Below are 13,207 nucleotides of genomic sequence, written 5' to 3'. Positions count from 1 at the left end.
TCTGTCACAAGCAGCCGGCCAATAGGCTACTGTTAAAGCAAATGTTGTTTCAGCAGTGAGCACACTCCAAATAGCGCCATGGCCCATGGCGCACGAAGTGCAGTGCAGTCAGGGGGATCAGAAAACAACACAGCGCATCGTGTCATTCTTTCTCTATCTGTGTGAATTGGGCCATCGTTTTGTGTTTTTGTAAAATACAGGTGAAAATTAATTTGACTTGGCCTTAATGTGACTGCGTGCGTGGCTGCGAGGCAAAGACTCTCCGATGCCAGAGCTCCACAAGCGCGCCCAACAGCACGCGTGGATCGGCCACTTTACGCACACACACAGAGGTTGGATAAACAGTTGCGCAGAGGAATAGGCACCTGCGCTTAATGTAGGCCTATCTTACTGAGGGAATCGAAATCTTGTCACACTGGAAATGCCTTCGCGCTTACCATTCACCGCCCATTGCTCTTCATTGATGGTGATGTGTAGACCGACATTTGGTTACTGCATTTAATGGGGTGGATTTTGGGGATATGATTGTGTTAACAGGTCTTTTCCGACGTTGAAGGACTTTGAATGTGCCATGTTTACAGACATTAACGGGCCCTTCCATAGGTCCCTTCCTGCGCGTCTTTATGTACAACGGCAATAATGGCAGTTCCACCCGCTTACGTTGCGCGTAAAGACTGCGTGCAGACTGGAAAATTAAATAAACATTCTGATATGTTTTATTAATTCTCAAGCGTAATTTCAGTTATCATTTCAAGCAGCAGTTAACTGCAAGCTGCCTGGCCATGACCTGTTGAAAGTGTTGCGTTGCCTTTGAGCGTGAGAATGACTTCGCTTGCCGTTCTGGAAAAAAGATGTGATGGGTGGTTATTATATATTCACCGGGGCTTGAACTCACGCCTCCGATAAGGAAACGGCACACGTGTATCGAATTCCGACATTCTAACCACTCACCAACCAACCGTGCTTCTATATTAGTGGTAGGCTATAGCCTACAATATTAAACATTAGCCTATATGCAAAACCTAGGCCTAAGTAAAAATAATAAATGGTGGATTGTAATGCAGGCCCGGCTCCATGGGCGGGCCTTAGGGGGCCAGGCCCGCCCACTGAGTGACGTAGGCCCGCCCACCCACGGAGTGACGAAAAAAAAAAAAAAAGTGACGAAAAAAAAAAAAATCCAGACAGACTACTATAAAGGGCATAAAAAGAAAGAATCATTGATTTAAAATATTTTAGATTAGATTTATTTTAGATATTTAGATTATTTCTAATAATCTGATATCTTTTTTTCCCATGATGTGGGTTGAACGGAAATGCTCCATACCCATTGTTCACAAACATTCGGAAATAACGTAGGCTAGCCAATCATAGAACTGTCAGAAATGAGCGCGAACGTCAGTGTCAGTGATAGCAACGAAAGCAGGCTAAGCTAAAAACAAAACAGAAATAAGATCATGGATATACGAAGATTCCTCAAAAAGTCTGTGGAGGTTAACGATTCGTATGACAGTCATCAGGCACCTGCGCCGATCCAGCCTGCAGTGCCTGCATCTGACCAAGGAGCGGCTGCTGACTCCAGCTCGGAAGATCTTGGTACTGAAAAGCCAGCTCAAGTAATTCTTCAGACGTACCCTAAACGTCTTTTCTCAGGGAAACCTAGATCCTTCAGTACCGACTGGTACAGAAGCAGAGAGTGGCTGGAGTACTCGGTCAAAAGAGACGCAGCGTTTTGTTTTCCCTGCCGTAAATTTCGTACCTCGTCGTCCGCGGACACGACATTTACTCTGAGTGGGTTCCGGGATTGGAAGCATGCCGTGGAAAGGGGAAAGGGACTTAATAAACACGGGGATTCAAGGGACCATCTGACCTGCGAAGCTATGTGGAGGGAGAAGGAGAAGAGAAGGGAAACTGGTCAAGAAATATCCACCCTACTCAACGACGATCAGCTGGAGCGGAACAGGTATTACTTGTCATCCGTAATAGATGTCATAGAATTCCTGTCCGTAAACCAGCTGCCGTTCAGAGGTGACCATGACTCCTTTGACAGCAGGGATGAAAGTGGCTGTGGATTGTTTTTGTCTCTCTTCGAATACACCTTGAGAAAAGACCCCAAGTTAGCCAAGATAGCCCTAACTATGCCACGCAACGCTAGATACACCAGCCACGAAATCCAGAACGAAATAGTTGACATTATGTCTACTATGGTGACGGAGCACATCGTGCGGGAGGTCGGAGAATCATTCTACACCATTAAGGCCGATGGCACGCGAGATCCTACTGGGAGAGAGAACATTTCCATCGTTCTGCGCTACATCAATGGTCTCCTGGAGCCAACTGAACGCCTTCTGACCATCGCTACACTGGATGAGGGGGATGCTGCCACACTGACGGATTGCATCATTGGCGAGTTGACCAAAGCAGGATTAAGCCCACAAAAAATCATCAGCCAAGTCTATGACGGCGCCTCCCTGATGTCAGGTAAACATGGTGGAGTGCAAAAGCTTCTGCAGAGAAAATTGTGCCGTGAGATACCCTATGTGCACTGTTTTAATCACCAATTACATCTGGTGATCACCCACGCCCTGTCGGGAGAGCAGCTACTGGTGGATTTTTTTAATGCATGCAATATGCTTTACAAATTCTGCCGTAAACCAACTGTGGCCATCCTCTACAAGGGCGAGCGATTGAAGCGGCTCCTAGATCAACGGTGGACGGGTCACCTAAACACCGTCTCAGCCATTCTTCAGTCCTTTGATGACCTGGTAGCATTGCTCAAAGATATCGACGGGAAAAGAAGTTACGGTGCTGAGGTGCGCGTCGAAGCCTCGGGGCTACTGCGCATTATGGCTGAGCCGAGCTTTCGCTTTATTGCTGAGATGGTTCACCGTATACTCTCATTCCTGGATCCCCCCAATGCCATGCTGCAGAGAGAGGACATGGATCTACTCACTGGCGCACAACTCGTCAACTCAGCGTGTGCTTGCATCGAGAATCTACGGGAGGAAACGGAATTCAAGGCCCTATTGGAGTGCTGCCAGGGTACAGAGCCGGTGGCGAAAAGAAGGCGCACGCTAAACCCAGCGTTTGACATGTATGTCGTGGAGGCCAGAGTGACGCAAGACGACCCGAATAGCGAAGACCAACTGCGAAGGTTATTCTTCAGCTGCATCGATGCTGTCTGTGGGGAAATCAAAGCGCGTTTTGGGGAGCGCAACTGCACCATCATGCACGGACTGAAAGCCTTGGACCCAAATGATCCCACTTTTCTGGACATCTCCAAAATACGCCCTCTACTAGCACTCAGCAACACAACCGCTGTCGACACAGAGTTCACCGTTGCGAAACAATTCTTGCACGGGAGGATGGAAGACACATCTCCACCTGATGGGGGTGAATGGACGGCGAGGAAAGTTTTAAAACATTTCCACCCAGCACTTGAGGCTATGCCAGGCGTGATCACAGCTCTGAAACATGCTCTGACTTTTGGCGCAAGCACTGCTGTCTGTGAGAACTCTTTTTCCACTCTCAAGAATGTTTTCACCGACCACAGACAAAGCATGCTGCACAAACGTAAGGCCAATTTAATAAAACTGGCCTTCGAGAAGGACTTGACCAAAAAATTCAGGGACGAATGGAGGGACGCTGTCTTGCGAAGATTCCACGCAGCTGCACATCGTCGCCTACCACTTTACTGAGGGTGAGCTTGAGTTTTTAAATAACTTCATAATAGTTTTACTTAAGTTGTTGTTGGTCAATAAACACAAAGTACGCTATGGGCTAAAAATATAGAACTATACAAAAATATAACTCTTAAATAAAGTCTATATGGGTGGGTGCTGAATAAGTAATGACACCAAATATAGGCCTACATAACACTCACTAATCTGAAAATAATGTTTACTCATGAACAGATAAAGAAGACCATGCCAAGAACAACGAGCAGCATCCCCAGCAGCATCCCCAGCAGCATCCCCAGCAAGCTCTGTGTTCTGTGACACACTCACAAGGGTGTAGGCGGATCGCTGCCCTAACACACACACACACACACACACACACACACACACACACACACACACACACACACACACGACACGTTGTACCAGTGGAAGAAGTACCAGTAGTGGACAGTGATTCTCAAACTATGGGCTGTGGCCCTCTGTGTTCTGTGACACACTCACAAGGGTGTAGGCGGATCGCTGCCCTAACACACGCACACACACACACACACACACACACACACACACACACACACACACACACACACACACACACACACACACACACACACACACACACACACAAGACACGCTGAACCAGTGGAAGACACACTGTACCAGTGGAAGAAGTAGTGGACAGTGATTCTCAAACTATGGGCTGTGGCCCTCTGGTGGGCCGTGATGGTATGGTAGGTGGGCCAGAGGTCCTAAATATAATATACTCACATGTTGTTTAGTTCTCTTATGTCTTGTGTGCGTCCAGAAACGTGAGTACACTTATTTGGAGTTCTTATGTGTTATAGTGTACTATTGGGCAGGATTTATGCACAGGGGAAAAAATTGTGTCTGAATGATTAATTGAATGTTGTTTAGTTTACAGTAAGTTATATCACGAAAGTGAGTACACCCCTCACAGTTTTTGCAGATTTGTGAGTGTATATTTTCATAGGAAAGCATTACAGAAATTTCACTTTGACATAATGATTAGTGACCTTTTAACAGCATATTTAACCGCTTACATTTCTTGTTCACTCAGAAAAAAACAAAATAGGCCTACATCCATTAATGTTTGAACATGTACTCACAAAAGTGAGTACACCCCAGATTAAAATCCGGTAGAGAAGGGGCTGTGTTGGCTCGAATCGTCTCGAAATGAAACAAATGAAAAGGGATGAAAGGGGAGGTCATCAGTGTGCGTTTCAACCTTTCTTTACATTGAACTTTTACATTTTCAGTCTGCATCTGGCTTGAATAGATTGGTGTGCGATTTGAATGCAATCCTATGGAGAGTATCATGATCTGCTTCAGTAGTCACAGTGCATGTTGATATGCATGTTTCTTTTAGGTGTAATTCAGATTACCAATGTTGACAGCATCCATGCACCCCCAAACCATGTTAATCCCACTACCATGCTTGGCTTTTGATAGGATACGATTTTTTGTAAAACTTACTTGTTTACCACCACACATGCTTGACACCATCTAAAGTATATTTGTTTATCTGGGTCTCTTCAGATCACACGACATGGTTCCAGTGATCCATATCCTTGGTCTGTTCATCTCTCTTGAGACCAAGATAAATACATTTGCTTTAGATGGTGTCAAGCATGTGTGGTGGTAAACAAGTGAGTTTTACAAAAAAAAAGTGTATCCTCTCAGTAGCCACGCATGGTAGTGGGACTAACATGGTTTGGGGATGCATGAATGCTGTCAACATTGGTAATCTGGAATACACCTAAAAGAAACATGCATGTCAACATGCACTGTGACTACTGAAGCAGATCATGATATTCTCCATATGATTGCATTCCAATCTCACACCAATCTATTTAAGCCAGATGCAGACTGAAAATGTAGAAGTTCAATGCAAAGAAAGGTTGAAACGCATACTGATGACCTCCCTTTTCATTTCGAGACGATTCGAGCTAACACAGCCCCTTCTCTACCGGATTTTAATCTGGGGTGTACTCACTTTTGTGAGTACATGTTCAAACATTAATGGGTGTATTTTGCTTTTTTCTGAGTGAACAAGACATTTAAGCGGTTAAATAAGTTGTTAAAAGGTCACTATTCATTGTGTCAAAGTGAAATTTCTGCAAAAACTGTGAGGGGTGTATTCACTTTCGTGATATACTGTACTTAAGTGTACAGTCATAGGGATAAGTTTGTACACCCTTTAGAATCTCACATTTTAATTCAAATTGACCATTAAACATGGTCTGATCTTAACCAGAATCACATGAATGAACAAATTGTGTCTGCTTCATCTAATACTACCCAATCTATTGCATGTTATCATATTTTTTATTGACCATAACATGTAAAAATTCACAGTACAGCAAGTAATAGTCTTGTTTGTCTGAAAGTATGTAATTACCCAGCTTTGTAGCCCAGGGTGTACAAACCTTTTCCTATGTCTGTATTGCAGTGAAGTTGAAAAAAGGTCACTTGATTAATACTTGATGTCAATTACCTTCAGAGGTTTGCTTGACCATGATTCAAGAATGGATTGTTAACAACACACACTGCTGTGAAGTAGAAAACACGTACTTGAATGTTGTTTGTTTAACTGTTCAGGCTACTATAAATTGCCTCCCTTCAGAGATGTTCCTGACCACTTTATGATTCAAGAATGTATTGTTGTTCATACACACACGCAGGGTCGCTGCCCTATTGTTTAAAAAAAAAAAGAGGAAAATGAGAATACTTAACTGTTTACCTGTGAATGGACTCAAAGTAGATACCCATACCAAAATAATTGCACTAAAAAATATTCTGTCTGAAAGCTTACTGAATGTTGTTTACTTTAATGTATAGGAATGCATTTGTGAACCACGCCTAGTATGTTAAGTTTAGCCTACTGTTAATTACCTACTGTATATACAAAGACATGCCCGACCATAGGCCTAATGATTTATACATTGTTTTCACTTGTATTTATTTTTTTTAAAAGATGGGAGATATATTTTCGAATTGTGACAAATAAAAACCCAAGATTCACTCAGTGGATGCTGGTCTCCCTGATTCAGTGAACTTTCAGGTTGCACGAGTAACAAGTCAGAGGGCAAAAGTATTTCACTGATTATTTCCTAAGTTAAGTTATGGAAAAATGTGTGTCCCTGGAAAAACAAAATATTTCTGTATTTAGAAACAAAAGTGTGGTTCCAATATTGAGCTGAAACAGGACACAATTTGGTTAAAATGCAGGAAATTGCATCTAAAAAATTCAAAATTTTCTGGGGGGGGGCCCCCAGACCCCCCGCCTTAATGGGCCCCCCCACACAACCAGGAGGGCCCACCCAATAGCATTGGGCTGCTGCCGGGCCTGTTGTAATGTCGCATTTGGTAACTGCAGTTGAAGAGGGGTGAAGTCAGAGACATGATTGTGTTGACAAAGATTTGAGGACTTTGATAGATGTATAGCCTGAATTTGACAGGCACTGTGTGGTACAGCGTCACTCTTTTGTGACAAATGCACCCGAGCTGAGGCGAGACACTCCGAGCATTTCCGAAAACTTCATCGTGCGTCTGAACTTACTTGGTTGGAATTCCTACATCGGACCACGTTGGTCTGAGGGTTTCGAGAAATCGTCGTTGTTGGTTAGTTGTTGTGTCGCACTTCGTTCGGACTTACTTGGTCCGAAGGCTAATTTTGGTCGGATTCGAGAAATTCACCGCTGTTTGCGTGTTTGTGTGTGTGTTTGTGGGTGTGCATGTACGTGAGTGTGTGTGTGTGCATGTGCGTGTGTGAGTGTGTATGTGTGCGTGTGTGTGTGCATGCATATGGATAGGTATGTGGGGGTGCAAGGTTGTGTGGCTGTGTGTATGTATTATTATTACATTTTTACACTATACATTTTTACATTTGTATATTACTGTGGCTGGAGTCCCTCATTTTGTGGCATGCAAGCACATATTGTGCGGCAAGATCTGGTGAGAGCCCTTCGCCAAGTATAATCGCCATCCTTTCCGCTTCTGGGAGGCGTTCGAAATTTGGGTATATATTTTCGAATTTGGGGAAGAAGGTTTTCCTCACATCCTCATATTTCTTGCAGTATAGCAGAAAGTGCACCTCTGTCTCAACCCTCTCTGCTTCACAGTGACCACATATCCTTTTGTCTTTGGGTAGCCATGTTTTTCTTTGTCTCCCTGTCTCTATCGCGAGAGTGTGGTCACTGAGCCTGTACTTGGTCAGGATTTGCCTCTGCTTCGTATCTCTGACAGAGATGAGATACTCTGCCAATTCATATTCTCTATTTAGGGTCAGGTAGGCATTCATTCTGCTTTGGTTAGTAGTTTGTTTTGTCCAATGTTCCAAGTAATCTTCTTTTCTTTCGTTCATAATTTTGTTGACACTAATTGAGGTTTGGGAAGCAGTGCTGGGCTGAGCTTTGTTTGTGTTGATTTCTGTTACTGGGTTAGTTAGCTTCAGTACCAGCTGGTTTAGAGGACTCTTTTCAGGGTTCATCTCTTGGGTTTTCAATGCCTCAAACTGGAGTGCATTGTTGGGACTTGCGTTTAGATGCATCCAGAATTTTAGGGATCTTTTCTGGATTGTTAGAGCTAATGGGAAGCGGCCTAATTCAGCCCTACATGCATTATTGGGTGTTTTGGGTCGTACTTTCAAAATATATCTACAAAACTCTGCATGTAGGGACTCAGTTGGATGTTTGTCCCACTTTGTGTAGTCGTGCATACTGACTGGACCCCAGATCTCGCTCCCATACAGCGCAATGGGCTGTATTACACTGTCAAATATTTTGCACCAGATTGTAACTGGGATGGTTATATTATGGAATTTTCGTTTGATGGCATACAGTGCCCTACGGGCTTTTTGTTTAAGTGCATTCATAGCCAGGCTGAAACTTCCGGATGCAGTAATTACCAGACCAAGGTAAGTGTAATGCATTGTATGGTCTAGGGCGGTGCTACCTAGGCTGAACCTGTATCTGTGTTCCTGACACCTGGGTTTCTTTTGGAAAATCATAATTTTGGTCTTGATTGGGTTTACTGCCAGGGCCCAGGTCTGGCAATATTGCTCTAACTGATCAAGGAGCTGTTGTAGACCCTGTTCTGTGGGCGAAAGCAGCACCAAGTCGTCAGCAAAGAGCAGACATTTGACCTCTGTTTCTTGGAGCTGAAGTCCAGGGGCTGCAGACTGTTCCAACTGCATCGCTAACTGGTTAATATAAATATTGAACAATGTTGGGCTCAGACTGCAGCCCTGTCTCACTCCTTTATGCTGTGGGAAGAATTCTGTTCGTTTTTCTCCAACTTTAATACTAAATTTACAATTTGAGTACATCGATTTAATTGTGTCATACATTTTACCCCCTACACCACTTTGTAAAAGTCTGTAATATAATCCATTATGCCAGATACTGTCAAATGCAGTTTTAAAGTCTACAAAGCATGCAAATATCTTTCCATTTTTTTTGTCTTTTACATGTTTATTAATTAGGGTGTGCAGGGTGTAGACGTGATCTGTTGTACGGTGGTTTTTGAGAAAGCCAATTTGACTATTGCTCAGGGTATTGTGCTCATGAAGGAAGGTCTGGATTCTGTCATTTAGAATGCAACTAAATACCTTCCCCAGGTTGCTGTTCACACATATACCTCTATAATTCCTGGGGTCTAATTTATCTCCATTTTTGTAAATTGGTGTAATAATCCCTTTATTCCAGGCGTCAGGAAAACAACCAGATGTAAGGATGTGATTGAACAGTTTGAGCACAGCAGTTTGAAGCACTGGAGAGCTGTATTTCAGCATTTCAGGTCTGATATTATCGTGCCCACATGCTTTTCTTTGCTTTAGTGAATTTAATTTTTGTGTCAATTCCTCTCCTGATATAGGATAGTCAAGAGGGTTTTGGTTGTTTTTGATAATGGATTCCAGATTTTGAAGTTGCTTGTTTATATTTTCCTGTGGTGGTTTTACTTGTAATTCATCATATAGATTTTTAAAATGTTCTGTCCATATTTTAGCATTTTGGATTGGTGGGGCTGGCTTTTCTTTGGTGTTCAAACTGTTCCATGTCTCCCAGAACTCGTTAGTATGGATGGAATTTTCAATTTGGTGTCACGGTTCAGACAGACGACCAGAGGACCACAATTGCGTCACACAGAAAGTTTATTGAAAACTTGAGGGGGAAGGGAAGTTGGGAGAGTGAGGGTTCTGCTGGTTCCAAGAGTTACCGGGATTCCAGGGTTCGTCCAACGTGCTGTGTGTGCGTACCCCCCCAGTGGCAGAGATCAGTCCAAAGGAGCCGGTGGTAGGTGGTCCGGAAGTCCTGGGGGGGGGAACACAAACACAACAGCACGGTGAAACAGGGCAGAAGTACAGTTCAGGGAGAATCCAAAATCGTTGTGCAGAGACAGAAGGCTGGTCAGAATTACCGGGGTAGAAGAGTAGTCAAGAGTCGTGCAGGCAGAAGGCAGGTCGGGTTTTCCGGGGCAGAAGAGTAGTCACGATACAGGCAGGTTCAGGGTCAAGATACAGGAGTCAGAGAGAAGACAGCAAACTGGTTCCGGGTGTGGAATTGCAGACGATCTGACAAAGTTGAGCTGTGAGAAGAGGCTTTAAATACTGGGAGAGGTTAGTGGGTAATGCAGCGCAGCTGGCAGAGTAATCAGAGCAGAGTGGCAGGTAATGGGAACCAATTAAGGTGGTAGACTGGTGGAGTGAGAGGGCTCATGACAGAACCCCCCACCCAAGGGACGGCCCCAGAAGTCCCAAGAGCAACATCACGTCGGGCGGGAGGAGGGGAGCCGGCGGAGGGTTAGAACTCCTCGGAACGGTCAGCGCGAGCGCCCTCATCCTCCGAGGAAGCCGGAGGTCCGAGGTCGGGGACAGGGCCCAAGACAGGGTCAGGGTCAGGCACAGGACAGGTGGCCGAGCGGGCAGGACGACCAGGGGCCCTTCTGAGATGGCCCCCACGGGTCACAGGCTGCGGGACAGGGTCAGGGTCAGGCACAGGACGGGAGCCCGGGCGGTCAGGAACCCCTCTGGGGCGCCCCCTCCGGATTGCAGGCTGATCAGGATGCCGCTGGTGGAAGCTGGTGATGAGGGCCCGATCCACAATCCGACCAGCCGGCACCCATGTCCTCTCCTCTGGTCCATAGCCCTCCCAGTCGACGAGGTAATGGAGGCCCCTACCTCTGCGTCTGGACCGAAGCAGGCGGCGGACGGTGTATACTGGACCACCATCGACAAGGCGTGGAGGAGGAGGAGGGGGTGCAGCAGGAACCAGCGGACTCTCATGAAGGGGTTTAATCTTTGACACATGGAAAGTCGGGTGCACCCTCATGGAATTGGGCAGTCGGAGCCGGACAGCAGTTGGGCTGATCACCCTCTGGATGGGGAATGGACCAAGGAACCTGGGCGCCAGCTTTCGTGATTCCACTTTGAGTGGGATGTCCTTGGATGACAACCACACCCTTTGGCCCACATGGTAGGCGGGCGCAGGGATTCTCCGACGGTTGGCCCCGGTAGTGTAGCTGGTAACGGATTTGAGGAGGGTGGCTCGGGCTTGTGACCAGGTGCGACGACATCGACGGGCAAAAGCAAGTGCAGATGGGCAGGTAACCTCCCCTTCCTGGCTGGCAAATAGAGGAGGCTGGTATCCATAGACACATTGAAAGGGGGACATACCGATGGCAGAGCTGGTCAGAGAATTGTGTGCGTACTCCACCCATGTCAATTGCTGTGACCAGGAGTGAGGGTTGCGGGACGACATGCATCGCAGTGCCTTCTCAAGCTCCTGATTTGTCCGCTCTGACTGCCCATTGGATTGGGGATGAAATCCAGAAGTTAGACTGACTGTGGCTCCCAGCAGGTGGCAGAACTCCTTCCAAAAGGCAGAGGAGAATTGTGGGCCACGGTCAGAAACTACATCCTTGGGCAGACCGTGGATGCGGAAGACGTGTTCCAGGACCACCTGGGCAGTCTCCTTGGCGGTTGGGAGCTTGGGGAGAGGAATGAAGTGTGCCATTTTGCTGAATCTGTCGACTATGGTGAGAATGACAGTCATACCGCTGGAAGGGGGCAGGCCCGTAACAAAGTCAAGGGAGATGTGAGACCAGGGACGTGTGGGCACAGGCAGGGGCTGCAGCAATCCGGCTGGGGGCTGGCAGGACGACTTGTTTTGGCTGCAGATGGGACAGGCTTGGACGAATTCCCGTACATCCTTTTTCAGAGAGGGCCACCAGAATCTCTGGTCAAGCAGGTCGTAGGTGCGGTTGGAGCCGGGGTGACAGGCTAGGCGGGAGTCGTGTCCCCATTGAATGACCTGGGACCTGAGATTTTCGGGAACAAAGAGGCGGTCAACTGGACAAGTGCTGGGACCTGGCTGGTTACGAAGAGCTTTCAGCACCCGTTCTTCGACATCCCAGGTCAGAGCTGCTACAATGCAGGGACTGGGCAGAATCGGTGCAGGATCCCTGGAGGGAGTGTCACCTTTCTGGAATTGGCGGGAGAGGGCATCTGGCTTGGTGTTGCGTGATCCTGGCCGGTATGACAGAGTGAAGTTAAACCGCGTGAAGAAGAGGGCCCAGCGGGACTGCCTGGAGTTCAACCGTTTGGCCGTGCGGATGTACTCCAAGTTTTTATGATCAGTCCAAACGAGGAATGGGACGGTGGACCCCTCCAGCCAGTGACGCCACTCCTCCAGGGCAAGCTTTACAGCTAGCAGCTCTCGGTTCCCTATGTCATAATTGCACTCAGCGGGGGACAACCGACGTGAGAAAAACGCACAGGGATGGAGCTTTTTATCCTCTGCAGCCCACTGGGAAATCACAGCACCAACTCCCACATCAGAGGCATCCACCTCCACAATGAATTGCCGGTCCACATCAGGCATCTGGAGAATGGGAGCGGAGGTGAACCTTGCCTTGAGGATACTGAAGGCCTTGTCGGCTGCTGGGGTCCAGGTGAAGGGTTGCTTGGTGCTGGTTAGAGCAGTCAGAGGGGCGGCAACAGTACTGTAGTTCCTGACAAACTTTCTATAAAAGTTAGCAAACCCCAAGAACTGCTGCAGCTTCTTTCTGTTCTCCGGAACTGGCCATGAACTGACTGCAGACACCTTGGCTGGATCCATTTGGATACTTCCCTCTGCCACAATGTACCCCAGGAAGGCCACAGTCTTGACGTGAAACTCACATTTTCCCGCCTTGACATAAAGGGAATTCTCCAGGAGACGGTGAAGGACTTGCTGGACATGGCGGGTGTGGTCAGACAGGCTTCTGGAGAATATTAAAATGTCATCGAGGTAAATGAAGACAAATTGGTTTAACATATCCCGCAGCACGTCGTTCACAAGAGCCTGGAACACACCAGGAGCATTTGTGAGGCCAAAGGGCATAACCAGATACTCGTAGTGGCCTGTTGGTGTATTGAATGCGGTCTTCCATTCATCCCCCTCCCGGATCCGCACTAGGTGGTATGCGTTTCTGAGATCCAATTTGGTAAAGACTGTAGCTCCCTGGAGCAACTC

At 46.7% G+C, this 13,207-nt stretch overlaps 1 protein-coding gene across 1 annotated transcript; it reads left to right on the top strand.

Moving 5' to 3' along the window:
* Positions 1-1,296: 1,296 nt before the first annotated feature.
* LOC134466644 (uncharacterized) lies at positions 1,297-4,019 on the top strand. The gene is made up of 2 exons (XM_063220530.1): positions 1,297-3,697; positions 3,912-4,019. Exon 1 carries the CDS (start codon positions 1,455-1,457, stop codon positions 3,693-3,695), a length of 2,241 nt encoding a protein of 746 aa, XP_063076600.1. The 5' UTR covers positions 1,297-1,454; the 3' UTR covers positions 3,696-3,697; positions 3,912-4,019.
* The last annotated feature ends 9,188 nt before the right edge of the window (positions 4,020-13,207 follow it).

The sequence above is a fragment of the Engraulis encrasicolus genome, chromosome 16 (assembly GCF_034702125.1).
Source record: "Engraulis encrasicolus isolate BLACKSEA-1 chromosome 16, IST_EnEncr_1.0, whole genome shotgun sequence".
Lineage (NCBI taxonomy): Eukaryota > Metazoa > Chordata > Actinopteri > Clupeiformes > Engraulidae > Engraulis > Engraulis encrasicolus.
This window is presented reverse-complemented; position numbering and strand designations above follow the sequence as displayed.

Bases quoted from the DNA above. Each gene is read 5' to 3' on its own strand.
- LOC134466644 (XM_063220530.1), top strand. From the start codon at position 1,455: ATGGATATACGAAGATTCCTCAAAAAGTCTGTGGAGGTTAACGATTCG.